The sequence below is a fragment of the Danio rerio genome, chromosome 9 (assembly GCF_049306965.1).
Source record: "Danio rerio strain Tuebingen ecotype United States chromosome 9, GRCz12tu, whole genome shotgun sequence".
NCBI classification, from domain to species: domain Eukaryota; kingdom Metazoa; phylum Chordata; class Actinopteri; order Cypriniformes; family Danionidae; genus Danio; species Danio rerio.
Window position 1 is genome coordinate 21,793,438 of NC_133184.1, and position 18,348 is coordinate 21,811,785.

An 18,348-nucleotide genomic window follows, 5' to 3' on the forward strand; every position below is an offset into this window, starting at 1 on the left:
AAAAATGGCTATTTAATGTTGCATGACCATTGAAGTTTTTCCAAAAGACAAATTATTAAATATTATTATTATCATTATTATTAAGACTCATTTTAAAACAATCAAGTTAAACGTTTTTTTAATGGTTGGTAAATGGATAGTTTTTACAAAAAAAAAAAAAGTAATTTGTAGTAGATCTTCTCACCCTTAGGCCATCCAAGAATAGGTCAAAATATATATTTTTTTCCTTCAGCAGAACATTAAAGACAATTTATAGCTGATTCATAAGAGACAAATCAACCACTACTTTAAGAGTAAAACTATATATGTGTATATAATATGTTTTTGACAATGTCTTTGGTTCCTGTTCTTGACTTTGAATGTCTCTGAAGGATGAGAGAGCTCCTTGACTTCTAAAATATCTTTATTTGTGTTCCAAAAATGAACTAAGGTCTCAGGGTTTTGGAACGACGTGAGGGTAGGGCTGGGCGATATGGCAAAAATGCAATGCAATATCAACACATCACATTGGTCCTTAGATTAAAATAGAGTAAAAAAGTCCAGAGCGTATAATTTTTATTGACATGAATGTTATCGTGATATGACATGATATATATCTAGTTTATCGGCCCAGCCCTACGTGAGGGTAAGTAATTAATAACAGAATTTTCTTTTGTTTTTTTTTTGTGGTAAACTAATCGTTTAACTTGAATTTAGATCAAGAAGCAAGGTGTTTCAAACAAATATTTTTGAAATTAACAAATTGTTTCTATCTTGCTATGAGGAGCCAGAATTTTAGGCCAGGTCTGCTGAATGAAAGCGAATGGGTCTTAAATCTGTCTCTGTAAGGGGCACACTCTACATTTATATCCCCACTGAAGATCAGAAATCACAGGCATTAGGCTCTGTCCCCATCTGGAGTCTGCCTCTGTGGACGTGCCCTTGGGAGACAGTCATCAAACATCCACACCCTAAAAATCACAACCCGGTCCACTCCTCGTCCAATATTCCCACCCCCTGGGACTCTTGACCAATAACAGGTCTGAATTAACATGCCACTCGCAGCTCCGATCCTGCCGTGCCTTTGATGAGGAGGTGCGCTGTCACCTCCCATAGCCATCAAACCGCTGGGCCGGTGCGTGTGCTCTGAGATTGAGTTACAGCCCTGTGTTCATTCAGTCAGAGAGACACAGAGCCTGCGTCTGCTGTACATGCTGTCTTATGCTCAAGATGGAGCGACGGCTCTGTAATAAATTGGAAAGTAATGGACTAAAGCCGGAGATGAGGGAGGCATTTTTCTGCCCCAGCCTTTGTCCCATGAAATATGGTTATTCTGAAAAGTGGGAGAAAGGAAAAAGTTCAGATCTATGGCACCTTCAGCGCCGTGTTAAAGAATAGTTCATCTGATGTGACAGCTGTGTGTGACAGAGCCAAATTTATATCATTTTCCACTAAAAGTCTAGCATTTTACTCTTGAATCAAATGTGGTGTTATCAGACGAGCCACAGTAGGTTTGACTTCAAACTTCACTGGTTTTCATGGGCAAAAGCTTGGCATAAAGTGTCTACAGGTGCTAAATTTGATAACTGAGATGGACAGTTTAAACGGAAATGACAGTTCTGATATGATGCACTTATCGTCAAGTTGTTTATTTTTTCTGTGGAACTGTATGTTTCTGTTTTTGTGCATTCAATGAACGTTGATATGGTCTAGAACACTAATCAACATGCTAAGGATGGGGAAAAAAACTATGCAGGGCTCAACAATAAGGAGTGCCCAATAGCCCGTGATCAGCGTGAAAGATGCTCAGGACAGTAGACAGGATGAGCACATTTTTTTTTTCGTAACCTGGTAACAACCAGAACGGTGGAGAGATGGCAAGATGGCGGAAACATCCAGTTATGAGGCTTTAAGAATACATCTGTTTCTACAGTGTTGGAAGCAGACAATTACATTGGTACAAAATGAGGAATTAAAAAAGAAAGAGTTGTCGTCAGTTTGGCAATATTTTATTTATTCTATTTATTTTAATAAAAATAGTTTAGAATCGCAATAAAATACCTGTACATTTTTCATACTGCTCGTTTCGTTTGCATAAAATCTTGAATATTGCTCATTATATATTTATTAACATTTTTAAAATATTTAAATTCTAGAATCACAGACATTATTTTGACACATTATTTGAAATATGTGGCTAAGAACTACCAACTTTTTTTTTTTTTGGTCGGGCAAGTAAAAACTTTGGCACGGCAAGTAAAAATCTCAGCCACTGGTCCAATTGGCCCAGTAAAAAAAAAATGTAAAAAAAAAAATGTAATAGTTGTCAAACTATTTTTATAACTATGACAAGAGGCAATTCAATCATATCTCAATGTTAAAAAAGTTGTCATAACGTTACTTATCAATATGTGGGCCTTTTAGGATTCTTAGAAGCTATGGAAATTAAAAATGTGAAACTGGAAATACGTTAGGACCATTGCTATTATTTACATCTCTCAAAATGGTCTATAGTGCATGTGTTTGGACTGTAAGGGAAACCGGAGCACCAGGAAAAACCCACACGAACATGGCGAGAACATGCAAACTCCACACAGAAATGCCAACTGGCTCAGCTGGCACTCGAACTAGCAACCTTCTTGCTGTGAGGAGACAGTCCCACCTCTTTATCTAGTCCAAACCATGACATATCAAGACAACAATACAGAGACCTGCTGAGGAGCGTGGATTTATCAAGCGTTCCTTAAAGTCGATAATCAATTCACCATAGCAGATATTGTAGTGAAAACATTTATTGTGTTCAAAGTATTTGAGAAGATGTTTTCCTCAGTGGAGGGAGGGGGTTAAATAAAAAGTTGAATTACTAAATAGATTAATTGGATTGAATTGAAGTACATGTATTAATTGGGCTAAACTACACATACAGTTAAAGACCATTATTATACAATAACTTGCCTAATTACCCTAACCTGCCTAGTTAACCTAATTAACCTAGTTATAATAATTCTGACTTCAACTATACACATAATTTGCACACTAGTCAAATAGTCAGTGTATGATAGGGATAGGCATGGAATGATAACCATTTTCAAGGTATAGCACACTTTGGAAAAGTCAAGGCTTTAAATCCACCCAAATGTTCTGTTATACGGTTTCAACAGTATGTGTGATTAATGTACTTTTTTTACACTTCAGGAAGTCATCCTGATGCTTCTTGCATACTGTTCTTCAAATAAACATAAATTTGGACATAATAGTCAGCTGCATGTTATTTTTTATAGGGAAGTATGCAATTTCGGGCAGTATACCGGCCCATGACTAGATAGTAGTAACAATGATTCATATAATTGTGAAACTTCTGTCTCTCTGCCACTAGGGTTTGAAATGAGACAATCATATGGGAATTTCAGAAACATTGGAGTGGCAGATTGAGATTATGTATTGATTCTTTTTGGAGCAAAACATTTTTAGACAACACTCAGGAAAAAAAAGGTAAAAAAAAATACTTTCAATAGTACCTTTGTAAAAGTTGTACCTTATATAGTACAGAAAAGACCTCTTGTGATACTGAAAAGTTACATCAGTTTTGGTCAACTCCTTTTTTACAATATCTATGAAAATAAATATTACTGAAAAGGCAATGTGATTTTATAAATAATTTCCATATTAACAAGAATCATAATTTAAAAGTATGTATTTAAATAAATTCATAAACATCAATTCTTAAGCTCTATAATACAAAAAAAAAAAAAAACTGGTAAAACAAAACTACAGGTATTGTAAACTAAAAATTTAAGTGCATTCTGAATAAACATTTAGTAAGCATTTTCTGATACATTTTCATTATTGATATCTGCACCTTGTGGCGTTCGCTTTCCACAACACATGTTAGCAGGCAAAAGTCCTGCATTTTAGTATTGTAAAAGTAATCAGACATTATACATATCTTGTTACAATACTTTTACATAATTCTATTTCTATTTAAAAATTAAGTAAATTAGTTGGTGCCAATAGCCTAGTGGTGCTGTGTGCCGTCATATAGCACTGACATGCTCAAGGTTCGATTTCCGGCTTGAGGTTCTTTGCCAATCCTACCCCTCCCTCTGCTTCCAATGCTTTCCTGTCAAAAATCCCAACTGTTCTATCATATTAAAGGTGAAAAAGCCCTAAAAAATAGTATTGTGGGGGAGTGGGGGTTGCCGCGGGGGCACTTTAGTGACAAGACAGTGACAAGAGTTTGTACCTTCTTAGATACAACATTGTACCATTTTTTATTTTTTTTTGAGAGTATAGAATGATTACAAAGATTTTCATTGTATAGACAAAACCAGTTGGAAACTTCTTCAAAATATCACCTATTATGGTTCATAAAGTTTGGAATGACACAAGGATGACAATATGATGATGGAATTGACTTTTTTTCTTTTTTTAAATGTTGGTCATCAAGCAGATGTCAGTCACTGATCAATACTCAACTGAGTCGATGCATTTTCCTCATTACCTGACAACGAGCCCACATAGACTTCACTTTACTTCGCTGTATGATAACCTTCTTGACACTGACAGTATCAATGAATGAAGTGGACTCGAGGGTCGATGCCTGCTCTGTGCTTTATGACAGACATGTTGATGTTTAGAGAATCAGCAGCCAGTGCTCGGGGACTCCAGTAATGTGCTTAATTTTTGATTGTTATCAGCTCACAGGGTATATTTAAGCACTTCTGCGGGAAAGCAAATTCATGCATGCTCTGTTTTTGGACAGCAAGGCTATCACGAGCATGACATGTTTGTGAAAATAGGGAGTGAAGCTAAACAGATTTCTGCGGAGGAGTTGAGAGAAAATTATCTCCTTAGCACAAGCAGACACTATATTGATAAAAATAAAACAACACTTTAAGACATTAATGTTCATTTATTCATTCATTTTCCTTTGGCTTAGTCCCTTTAGGGGTCAGGGTCGCTGCAGTGGAATGAATCACCAACTAGGGAAACACCTATCCACACTTATTTATTAACTGCGGCCAATTTAGTTTACCAAATTTACCTATTTTGCATGTATTTGGACTTCTGGGAGAAACTGGAGAACCTGGAGGAAATCAACACGAACACAGGGAGAACATGCAAACTCCACAGAGAAACTGACCCATCCGGCACTTGAACCAGTGACTTTCTCATTGTGATGTGACAATGCTAACCAATGAGCCACCATGTTGCCTGAGATTAGTGTTTAGTCATATGTTTTTAAAAGCTTTTAAAATAATTAGAAAAAAAAATCCATATGATTTATTTGGTTAAAAGACATGATTGTTTTAATTTATATGACGAAAAAAATAATTTAGACCTTCATTTACAGATAAGCATTGACCAGCAAACCATGTTTACAGCATTTAAACTTTTGTTATTGGAAACTAAAGCAAGCTTGCTTTACACATATAAACCAATGAAGTTGATTAGTGTCTCACAAGAATATTACAGTTTCATCAAGGACCAACGAGATTTGTTCTGGCACGTCAAGCAGTCATAGTTTAGTTTCTGATGTTGTTTGCTTGTCAGTGTTTATAAGTGAATAAAAAACTCAATTAAATGTGTTAATCATATGAAGTGATTATATCTTTTCAGAAGACTTGGACTGAACCAACTAATATAGATTTTATAGATTTGGAAAGACATAATGTGTTTTTTTTTTCATTTCGAGCGAGCTAACCATTTAAGGTCTATGCATAATTTCAACAACATATTTTTGAGCTTCTATCCACTGCAAATGTTTTCTACATTTGTTTGTTTAAACAGTTATACAATAGTAGGACCATTATTTTTAGTAAACCTTTAATTTGCATAAAACTAAATTAATTTATAAGGCCTACTGAATGTGTTGTACTTCTATCACTCAAAGCCTCGTTATTGTCCATGTCACAGTAAATTTAATGTCAAAATTTAAGAACCTTTTTCTTTTGAGCTATATTTAATTTATTTATTTTTATTTATTTATTTATTTATGTATTTTTTGTCTCTTTGTTTTTTTGCTGATTAACACAATTCTAGTATTTTGGGACAACTTAAATGTTTTAGGTCCTTTCCACTTAACTTTGTAAAAACAATTAAAGAGCACCTATTTTACTTCTTTTACAAGATGTAAAATAAGGCTTCTCCAGAATATGTCAGTAAAGTTTCAGCTCAAAATACCCATGGGTGTATTTATTATAGCCTCCAGAATTTGCCAATTTTGGTGTCTGAGTTTATCTGTTTTTGTAGCCAGTGGCTTTAAATTCAAATGAGCTGCTTTTCCCCGCCCAACGCTCCAACGTGCATGTCTGCTTTTATGTGTTACGTCAGATAAACAGCCATCAGTGATAGAGTCACGGATGAAGCTTAAATATAGTCACTAGTCAAAATTAACAATTAAGTTTATTTGATGTATTTGTGGTGGAGTTTATTTAAGCCTTTCTGAAATGATGAGTCACACAAATGCTGTATGCAGTACACACACACACACACACACACACACACACACACACACACACACACGTATACATGTGCATTTACTGACAACATGTGGCCATGGTGATTATAGCAGTTAACCCTCAGGTGTCGAAGACCGCATATACGTGTTTTTAATGTCGAAAGTAACTTCATTTACACTTTCAGTTTTGATTGTGCAGATAAGAGCAACACATTAATCAAATCTGTTAGGTGTCTGCTATTTTTGTGTACACTCACAATAACAACAAAAGTGTGTGCTTTAGCAAAATAAGAAAAATAACCAGTGTAGGCATCCTTTCTTGTCTCTCTCCGCGAATTGTTTTTAGAATCGCGTCAGTAAAATGCACCGAAACTCCGCGAAAACAAAACACACATACATGACACATAGATCAATAGAAAGCTCGAAGTGTCTACTTTTAAATGCAGTTATGCATGTTGAAAACAAATATTGCTTGATAAAATAATCAGTAAACCAACACTATGTCTAGTTTCTCAGTCTGAGCTCATTATATTTAATGCGGCCCCACACACTAGGCTTAATATTACAATGTTCCATATTAGACAAGGCTCCATGTAAACAGTGGTCAGAAAAAGCAGCAGAATATCCACAAATACATGAGAGACATACCCGCATAAAGCTTGGAACGTTCACTTTTCAACTAATTTTGAAAACAAATGTTGTCTCGCTACAACAATGCCTGAACTTACCCACAGACAAACACAGCGCAAAAGATAGACAGGTCATTTCATTTTCATTCAGGAATAAATTGAAATTATGACTCATTTAACCTCACAGTCTTAAAATATTATTTTGACTCAAAGTAATAGTTTTTTTATTTTTAAAATACTATTTATTCTTATGTTTAAAGCTTTTGTTACGCTACTTCAGTGCCTCAGAGTTATTCAGAAATTATTAGGCAATGCATTTTGTTGCATTTAAAAAAAAACTGATTTATTACACTGATATATTTATTAAAATAATGTGAGAGGTGAACTTATATATGCTGAGCACTGTATATTGTTTTTCCAGGGTGTTTGCATGGTCATACAGCAAGTAATACAGCAAGCATTTAGTTTGGGCTAGCTTCTGCACATGTACATTGCTTTACAATGCCCTTGATTGGTCAGTGGGGGAGTGTCTTTTGTCTTTCCAGGTGTGAATTATTCATGACCATCGTCACTCAGGCATAGAGCTGAGATAAGCCAATACAAACCTAACAAAAAGTAAATCTTTGTAATGTTTTCTTTGAATGAGAGAACAAAATAAATGTCACATATTTGTGAAGTAAATACTTTAGCCTACATGACTGGTTACTCAAAAGTCTTGTTCATGCAAATTCAGTGTGTTTATTTGGATCTTTTTTTTTACTACATTTTTTCCCCAAAACCTACTAACCACGCAGACTTTTTTTTTTTTTTTCAAAACAATTGTCACATATTAGTGTAGCACAGTTTGTGCTGAATACAAATAAAATACATGTTGGCCAATACTATATATTAAGTAGCTGAAATAAGCATAAATGTCAGGGCATGTCAAAACATCTTAGAGGCCCCAAAGTAACATCAGACCCCTGAGGGTTAAGAATTACATAGTGATTTAATTTTCTTTATTACAAACATGCACTGTTTAAAAAAGTTATAAACTTATAAAATTATTTATTGAGATGCAGCTAATCACAGAGTGTTGTAATGTGTTTTAATCCCAGTTTCCTTGCAAAAAGTGTTCTGTGGACGTGTGTATAGATGTTATTATGGAGACAGGGCACCTTTCAATCAATTCGGTGGGCGGGGAAAACCGCACTCTTACATCACGTTGCAGTGGGCCTCAAAATCACTGAAATTTAACTGTGCTAGTTTAACGTCAGTAAAATTTTAAAAAGAGACTTGTGTTTCACACCAATATGACAGTGGACACACTATACCCATACACAGTTCTGTCTAAACAGCTTACAAATGTTGATTTTATCATAGCTGCCCTTTAAGTTAACTTAATTGATTTGTATTGGGACAACATGAAGGGATTGTGTGGAACCCAGCATTTTTATAGTGTACACTCCTAAAGCAAATTAAATACGTGTATTTTCAACCTGAGAAGAAAACACCTTTTTTTACCAGCACCTCTTCTCTTCACTGTGTTGAATTTAATCAGTCTCGTTGTATAATAAGCAATTAAAATCTGAAAGAGCAATTACCATCTAAAAGAAGTTCCCAAACAATTCTCCCTCACCTGTGGGCTGAACTTTGACCGACGTCTTCTCTGACTCTTTCCGGGTCAGTGCGTACCAGGAGCGATCGGGGTCCTGGATCCATTCGGAGGCCTCGCAGTAAAACTCGCCCTGATCTGAAGGCTGAAGTTTATAGATGGTGAGACGGTAAGAAGTGGCACTGGTTTTGTCCAACCGCAGATCTCCAGAGGAAAGACGCTGACGATACTGTCCACCGGGTCGTAGAACAAAGTCTCGTGATAGAGTGACCAGATCACGTGGGCCAGAACTCGGGTCGTCAGTGGGACGCAGGAACCAGCCTACAGACACGTGAGTGTGCTGGGACGTCTGGCGTGTGACTTCACAACTCAGTTGTAGGGTGTCTCCTTCCACTTTGGCGAGGGTTTGAGCAGCAGCCGTCACTGCCAGAGAGTCCGGTATCACTGTGGAGAAAACCAGGAGAAGAGGTTTGAGAGTGAAGTTCATGAACAACAAAACACATCCTGGAAGCCACCGGGTCCATGTCTTATTAACATTTAAACAGGATTCTCTCCTGCAGGGGACTCAATCTCAGCCCTTTTATTAACTTATAGCCTCCAGAAAAAAAAACAAGCCTCTTTTTTTGTTCTCAACAACCTCTTGCTCTTCTCATCCGGTGACAGCCTGTAGGTCCTTTTTTTTTAGAAAAAAATATGGCAGATTTTTTGGAAAAACACAGAAACACTGTAGCACAAACTGATTTATGTGCACTGTAGCACAAACTGATATATGTGTGTTTTCTTAGATCTGAAATGTACTCCGCACAAGTACCTTGAAGCAAATTATTTATGCTACTATCCAATGCATCAGTGTTAAAATTTGAGCTGAAATTAAGAAGATTTTTTTTTTATGATTGGTAACCTATTAATTATTACAAAATTTATAAAAAATTATTACTTAAATTAGCACATTAATTTAGGCATCGCCAATTTGTCATGAACAACATGAAATATGGAAATTCAATATTCAACATTAGTAAATGAGCATGCACAGTTAATTATGCAATAGTTATAATTATACAATAAAAAAGAAAAGTCTAGTATAGTAGTCATCATATATATATATATATATATATATATATATATATATATATATATATATATATATATATATATATATATATATATATATATATATATATATATAACAGTTCTGTCTGGCTCTCGAATTTGATTGGCTTATAGCCATGAGATATTAACGTAATATCAGCACTCGTACAGCCTCTTCACCCTTGTGTATTACTTCGCCCACTTGAGTGGCAAGCAGAGGTCTACAGTTTGACAAATATTGCGCTGTTGGACAACATAACGTACTTTTGAGGCTTTTCAGACAAAAATGTAGTTGTTAAGATTGTAAGTGTACAGTTTATTTATAAGAATAGTGCCAATTTTAAATATTTATAATTTTGGAGATACAGTGCGTCAGCATCCATCAACCTGTCATACTGAGCAGAGCAAAGATGGTTGATGTTGTCCATCCACAAGATTGCGACAGAGACAGCATAATGAGAAAAACAGTGTAATTTCTAACTGAAGCTGATCAAATCATCATTAAACTGGTAAGTGACATTCTGAGTCAATCTCTCTCTCTTTTGTATGTTGTAGTGTTGTTTTTTATATGATAGTAATTGTACTGTATTGAGTGTGAGATGGAATATCAGGAATGTGTGTATTTTGTGTTGGCCACTCTGTGCAACCCAGAGTTACTTTTTGGTTAGTCATCTATTTGTTTCTAATAAGTCTCCTGCTTTTGTTACTGCAGACTAGTTTAGTAAAAAGAAAGAAAGAATAAATGGCCACATGTGTTTAGCGTTTTTCCTCATCGCAAACACAACAGTAATCTGGTAGTGTTAGCGTTGCTTTGGCTTTTTGGGGGTTAATTATTGTGATATCCCGATTGCAACAGAGAAATACTGAGAAATGCCTCTAGACTGATGGCATTTCATCCCGTTTAGCCTTATATTCTTAAAATGTGAGCAAAATCACTTGTTTTGTCATCACTTTAGACATTATGCTAGAGAATCATTTAAATACTAGCTCTAAAATGACGTTGGTGAATTAGTAATGGTTTCTGCTGTTCTGACGTCAGGTGCAGATGTAAATGAATGGCTGAAGAAAATAGTTCTTCATTCAAAAGGATTTTTAGATATTCTTTTTTTGTATACATGATTATGTAGTCGATCTGTTGTATAAATCATAATACAAACTGTTGTATGGGAGAAAAAATTGTAATATAAACTGTTGTTTGGCTGCACATCGCCAACACATGCCTCCCACCAGTGCCGATATATCACACTGCTACAAGTGTGATATGGCTCATATATATATATATATATATATATATATATATATATATATATATATATATATATATATATATATATATATATATATATATATACAGTTGAAGTCAGAATTATTAGCCCCCCTTTGATTTTTCCAGAGCAAGGACATTTTCACAGTATGTCTGAAAATATTTTTTCTTCTGGAGAAAGTCTTATTTCAGCTAGAATAAAATCAGTTTTTAATTTTTTTATAAACCAGTTTGAGGTTAAAATTATTAGCCCCTTTAAGCTATTTAATTTTTTTCCGATAGTCTACAGAACAAATCTTCATTAGACATTAACTTGCCTAATTACCCTAACCTGCCTAGTTGACCTAATTAACCTAGTTAAGCCTTTAAATGTCACTTTAAGCTGTATAGAAGTGTCTTGAAAAATATCTAGTCAAATATTATTTACTGTCATCATGGCAAAGATAAAATAAATCACTTATTAGAAATGAGTTTTTAAAACTATTGTGTTTATAAATGTATTGAAGAAATCTTCTCTCCTTTAAACAAAAATTGGGGAAAAAAATAAACAGGAGGGCTAATAATTCAGGAGGGCTAATAATTCTGACTTTAACTGTATATATAATCAATTTAATAAAATAGCTTTATTCGTTATTCTAGTTTTAACTTTAGAATTTTTGTCCTAAAAACTTCACATTTGAATTCATTTTGTTTTCACTACATCACACACATTTTTATTTAAGTTGTATTGCAATTAACAGAAGCAATCTGCAATATTTACTTCATAATAAAAAAGTAACACAAAACCAACAATAGCAACATTGGCTCAATATTGCAACATCATGTTCCAAAATGTGTCAGGCTGCAATACAAGAACTCAGTGTATCCGCAGCAGTGCCACGAGGGAAGCTACAGGTGTAACAGAGAAAATCAGTTCAAATCAATATGTTTATACAGTAGCAGCTTTAAGGCATGGCTGTTTAAATATTAATGCATCAGAGCACTATGAGGGTTTGCGAGAGCATATATTGAGTATGCGTTTGTCTACATGGCTTGGTATTTCAACTCTTATGGGTTTTTGTCTATATAGTTGTTACCTTTCTCTTGTGTACAGTGCCATAGGCTCACATAGTAGTAAACAACTTGTTGCAGATGCACATGTTGGCGTAAAGCTGAGGAAGCATGAAAACAGAATAGACCAGTGACTTCAGATAAGCCAAACACAGATTTCATGGACAGCTTGCTATGTAAACGTGCCACCCGAACCCACGCTCAGCAACGAGGCTTCCCAGCGCATCCCTGACACCACGCTTCAATTCCTTAGCACAGAGTCCACACGACATGATATTCTGCATCCCATTACCGCTAGATATCTTCGTGGCGCTAGCATTGATTAGCAGCAGTCAGATCTTCAGCCAGGGGGAAACATCACGTCAGCACCCTGCTCTGACATCACCATGCTAGAAATATGTTTTCATAACAAACCTAAAATGGAGGAAATAAACCTGTGTGACATCCCGCAAAACTGCAGCCACAACATTTATCTCAGCGAGGCGCTGACAGCGCCAGTGGCTCAAGTTTCTTTTTTTTTCTTTTTTTCCTGTAGTTTTTTTAAAGAAAAAGCAGACGAGAAAATGTATAAAGTCCATCTAGATGCACTAATCTAGATGTTGGCCATCTAGATGTTGGCCCATAAAACTCATCTTTGAATTCAAAAGATATTATGAATTTACAGATAAATTTGCACATGGTTTCTTTTCAAGCATATTTTGAGCATTCAGAGATATAAATAACACTTTAAAAATAAAAGCAGGTGGTCTTAAATGATACCTAAATAAAAATAAAAGAAAATAAATAAAATAAATAAATAAAAGAAAATAAGGCGATGCGGTGGTGCAGTAGGTAGTGCTGTTGCCTCACAGCAAGCAGGTCGCTATTCCGAGTCTCGGCTGGGTCAGTTGACATTTCTGTGGGGAGTTTGCATGTTCTCCCCGCATTTTACGTGGGTTTCCTCCAGGTGCTCTTGCTTCCCCCACAGTACAAAGACATACAGTATAGGTAAATTGTCCGTAGTGCATGAGTGTTAATGTGTGTGCATTAAGGATGGGAAGATTTTTTATTTATTAGCAAGTGTTGTCAACCTGTTTTTGGCGCATAATTTAATCGACCTACATAAAGTATGCATTAGCAACGGACTTGCGGATGTGTACACTTACACTACAACTCAGTGTATCAGGTGTGCGGATGAAGCTAGTGGTGCGCCCTCAGAAAGCGCGAGAAGCAAAACAAACATTTTATTTCTCACTGAGTTTTAAATCTAAAGTATGGCAACATTATGGATTCTGCAAAAAGGATGGACGACTTGACAGGACAGATGCAATTTGCAAAATGTGCCGCGCATCTGTAAAATACACGGGCAGTACGACTAATCTGAAATCTCACTTGAAGTGGCGCCTCTGTGTTGTTGTGGAAGCATCTTCCAGTGTTCCTGCATCTCCGGCTTCCTGCTCTGCTTCAACTGTAGCTACCATCTCCAAAAATGGTGAGAAAAGCATTGAAAGTTTTCTCCATGCGCAACAGTTCTGCTCGCTCTACGCCAATAACGAATGTTATTGCATTGTTCATCTTCAAAGATATTCAGCCTAGTGTCACAGAGAACGAAGGTTTTAAACACCACCTCCTGTTAATTTTTATTTATTTATATTTTTATTAGCCTGTTGTTTATAGTGATGTTTCAAAGCAGCATAACACTGCTAGTTCACGACCTTAAGTTTTGAATATTCAGTGGCACAATATATATTTGTAAAACTTGTTTTCATAGTTGAAAAGTTAAATCACAATTGTTGTTGTGCAATGGTAAACCTTTATGTTGAAAGAGTGCAAATATATATATTTTAATATATATTGCACTTATACATTCTGTTTATCTTGAAAATACTTAAATAATATGTGCTATAGGTTCTAAAATGGCCCTCTACTGTAAACTGACACTCTGGCTCTGAGAGAAAAGCCAGTTTGTAAAAAAAGTCTTGGTTTTACTTGGTTAATAAATAAATAAACTCATTCAATGGCACATTACATCATCTCATAAACTTGATCTAATAAGTTAGTGCTAAATTATCGCATTGTATTGTGATATGGGTGTAAATCGTATCGTGTTGCATCGCAATGTCACAAATGTATCGCAAATATATCGGATCGTATTCTTTGTATCGAGATGCGTATCGGATCGGCATTATAGCTTAGATGCCCAACCCTAGTGTGTATGGATGTTTCTCTGTGATAGGTTGCAGCTGGAAGTAAGGTTGAAGCTGGATTTGCTGCGTAAAACATATGCTGTATAAGTTGCCGGTTCATTTCGATGTGGCGACCCCAGATTAATAAAGGGACTGAGCCGAAAAGAAAATGAATGAATGAATAAAATAAAATAAAATACCATAAAAAAATTTCTGTATAACTTTTGTAACACCGTAACCTCATTTAGTATTTGCAGAATCATGCCTCCACTCAACTACAATATTTATTTTTATCAACTACACAATGCCAAGTAGTAATATTGGCTTAATTCAGCCACTCATTTATGAACCAGAAACTGATTTTAAAGAGGAAAAACGAATTATACATCAGAATTGTAATTCAATTAACCAACTCAGTCATTTAACAGTCCTTGATTTCAATATCCGTTACCTAGGCTATATTATTACAGTTAACATGTCTTACTAATGTTACACAACTATATACTCATTTATCTCAAAAATCTACCTTCTGAAAATCAATATTCTAAGGTAAATAAGTCAATGGAAAAGCACATATTAATTTGAAAATATTGTTCTTGCACAGACCAATTCGCTTCATAACACCTAAATGTATCATTTTTGTTTTTGCCAGTATAGAATTATTTTTATTTAATTTTATTTTTTGACTCACAAGATGCCAGTAGACATTTGCATTGTATGAACCACCAAGGACAACTAGTTCAGCTAAAAATCATCTTCTGTGAAAAAAAAAAAAGATGTTGTATGACCTAGGGAAGAGTAAAGCAAAAATATTTAATAAAAAATGTACAAATTTTCTTCTTTTTTTTTTTTTTGAACTTTCTCTTAGAATGCAAAAAAAAAAAAATGCTGTTCTTGTGTTTTTCCCTAAAATAATCTGCCAATGGGGTAAGTAAAATATACTTGTTTTTTTTCTTTTGACCTAAGATTATTTTTCTTACCCCATTGGCAAATTATTTAGCTTGTTTAAGGAAAAACTTACTTCGTTTTGACATAATATTTCTTAAAACACGGCAACATGTTTTGCTTGTCTAGAAAATTACTTTTGATTTAAGAATGTGTAGGTATTTGGACTAGAAACAAGACAAAAAGTCAGTAAGAAAAGCATTTTTGCAGTGTGTACATTGGTTGACATAAGAATTGAAGTATGGGTTGTATTTAAGCAAACATATATACAAATCTGGCAACCAATAACAACTGAACTATATAATGTCTGGATTTTAAACCACTGTCCCAATCTGAGGCTAATTTTGTGCCAAGAGGAGTGGTGTGGTAATGTAATACTGCTGGCAGCATGATATAAGGTACATCTGGTTTTCCTGTACATTGACACCTCCTCTGTGAATCCAGCATTGCTGTCTCCAGCACTGAAGCAGATGCAATTGTAAGTGCATCCAGCCAGTGTTTGGAGTAGCACATAATGAAATGCTCCTGCTGCTCTGAGCATCTTGTCACCTTGGTGAAACGGCCTTGGGAGTGCCAGAGGTAAACACAAATGCATGTACCTGGCTGAGGACGACCTGACAACAGTCCAGATGAAGAATATCCAATCAAGATCAAATTATTCAAGGATTAAAGCAACATTATTGGCTGGCTGTCTGAGATTGGAATGCAGTCCTGATGTTTAATGTAGAAGCAAGCAGATTATGTAAGAAACACCAAGGTTATGGGTTTGTTCTGATATTTTCTTATTATTATGGTAAATTTTATTATGTTTTAGACACAGTCCAAAGAAATGCTCAATAGGTAAATTAATTACACTAAATTGGCTGTAGTGTAAGAGCGTGTGAAAGATTGTGTTTTGGAGTTTACTAGTACTGGGTTGTGACTAGAAGGGCATCCGCTTTGTAAAACATATGCCGGAATATAATTCATTCTGCTGTGATGACCCCTAAAATAGGGACTAAGCTGCAAAAAAATTGATTAAATGAATGATTATTTCTACTTTTTAAAGTTTGAGGTTGATATGGTTCTTCAATGTTTTATAAAGAATAATCAAATGTTCACCAAAGCTGCATTAATTCATCAAAAAATTATCAAATGCATTTGTTTATATGGCAAAGAAGGTCCATGCAGATTCCTAAGATACTTATAAGATAAGGCCCTGGTATAAATTTCTGAGGACTTTGCGTGTTATACAACATGGTCAGATTGATTGGTCAGTTTGTATGTCTCAGTATTTGGGCTTTTTGGTATTTGTATTTAGTCACATGATCAAGAAAGATACAAAATAGATGGTAAACTTCGCTCTGCCTCTTTTCCTGCTCTGTGCTTTTCCTGCTCTGCTCCTCTCCTGCTCTGGAGTTCATATTTTCTGACTTCTCAGCTATCAAGCTCTCTTTGGGGCCTACTCTCTTCGTCTCTTTCTGCCTCTCCCTCTCTTTCAGGTAACTTTAATTACATTTAAGCTGGGTACAATTAATATCATATGCTTTTATCATTTCATGTTTAATAATTTCATACAGTTTTTTGTAACTAATTCAGTTGTAACTAAAGCAAATTATTGTCATTAAATCATTTCATTTTTAAGTATTCCGTGATTTACTTTTGATTTAACATCAACACTTAATTGCTCCATATTGCAATGCAATAGCATCACATTATAGCTATGCTCTCTCACATTTTTAGCTCTTATTGCAGATCGCAGAAGGATGGTTTGACTAGAAATGTATAATTTTTCACCATCATACTGGTATCTTTTAAGCATGTGGCGTAACTACAGTTGGAACCGCTGTAGTTAATAACCCATTCTTTATATACTTAAAATGTAATTAACTAAAGTGCCGATGTTGAATATGTAGCATTACCATTCCAGTCTTAAGTGTCAAATGTGCTTCAGAAATCATTGAAGTATGCTGATTTGAAAACAGAGAACAGTATAACCGATCATTTTTCTATCCGTTTAAAGCATGCTTGCTGAATAAGCATATTAACTTCTTTTGGAAAACGTTTGAAAAGTAATGTAATATCAACCAATAATGAAGAAAAAAAAATATATATTTTTTTTAAATCTGCATTTTCTATTTTACAGTTTTGTGTTTAAGTAATTTATTTTTTTACCCTATAATCTGATGACATTTCTTAAAAAAAATAAAATGTTGACATTTATAGCTCTTTTTTTCTTACATAAAATAATCAAAAAATACCATGTTTTTAGATGTTTTATATCACTTTAAAGAGAACACAAGACCAATGTTTAGAAAATCTTTAGAAGAGTTTGCAACAAATTACATCACTTACTACTCTGACCAATTGTCATTTTCAAAATAAAAAACTAAGCTATTTTAACATTTTTCTCAGACCTATTCATTCATTTTCTTTTCAGCTTAGTCCCTTTATTAATCTGGGGTCGCCACAGCAAAATAAACAGTCAACTTATCCAGCACATGTTTTACGCAGTGGATGCCCTTCTAGCTGCAACCCATCACTGGGAAACACTCATACACTTCCATTCACACACATACACTACTGACAATTTAGCTTACCCAATTCACCTGTACCACATGTCTTTGTGGGGAAACCAGAGCACCTGGAAGAAACCCACGTGAACGCGGGCAGAACATTCCACACAGAAGTGCCAACTGACCCAGCTGAGGCTCTAACCAGCGACCTTCTTGCTGCGAGGCGACATTGCTACCCACTGCGCCACCGCACCACCTTCTCAAGCCCATATCTAATCAATACAGAGCCATGGAGAATTTAAGTGTCTCTTTATTTTTCCATGCAATAGCTGTGTGTAGTTTATAGAAGTGCCCACAATGAATGTAAATCCCATTCCCACATGCTCTACATTAAACATTAAGCACTCTCAGCTCCAAGTAACACATATTAAAGATTCTTACTCAAAATCAGAACAAAAGCAAGCTACGCACACCCCAAAAATATTTCAGATTTAATCCAAGACCAAGCTACCAACCATAAAATGTGCAACCAAGTTCAGTTGAGCCACTTGATGACATTATAATCCTAAATAAAGGCCTTCAAACTCTTTTATAAAGGAGTATCTTTTTTCTAATTTTTAAAACAGAGAGCTACATAAAAGCCTTTATGAATCCATCAGCCTGCCTGTCTCTCAGTGC

The 18,348-nt window shown here is 35.1% G+C and overlaps 1 protein-coding gene across 1 annotated transcript in view; it reads right to left on the reverse strand.

Annotated features, from left to right (window-relative positions):
* The window catches only part of igsf3 (immunoglobulin superfamily, member 3), a 296,199-nt gene that overhangs the window by 105,775 nt on the left and 172,076 nt on the right, over positions 1–18,348 (reverse strand). The window contains exon 3 of the mRNA NM_001159666.1: positions 8,687–9,106. Coding sequence (NP_001153138.1) covers positions 8,687–9,106 — 420 coding nt within the window. The remainder of the gene's footprint in view (positions 1–8,686; positions 9,107–18,348) is intronic.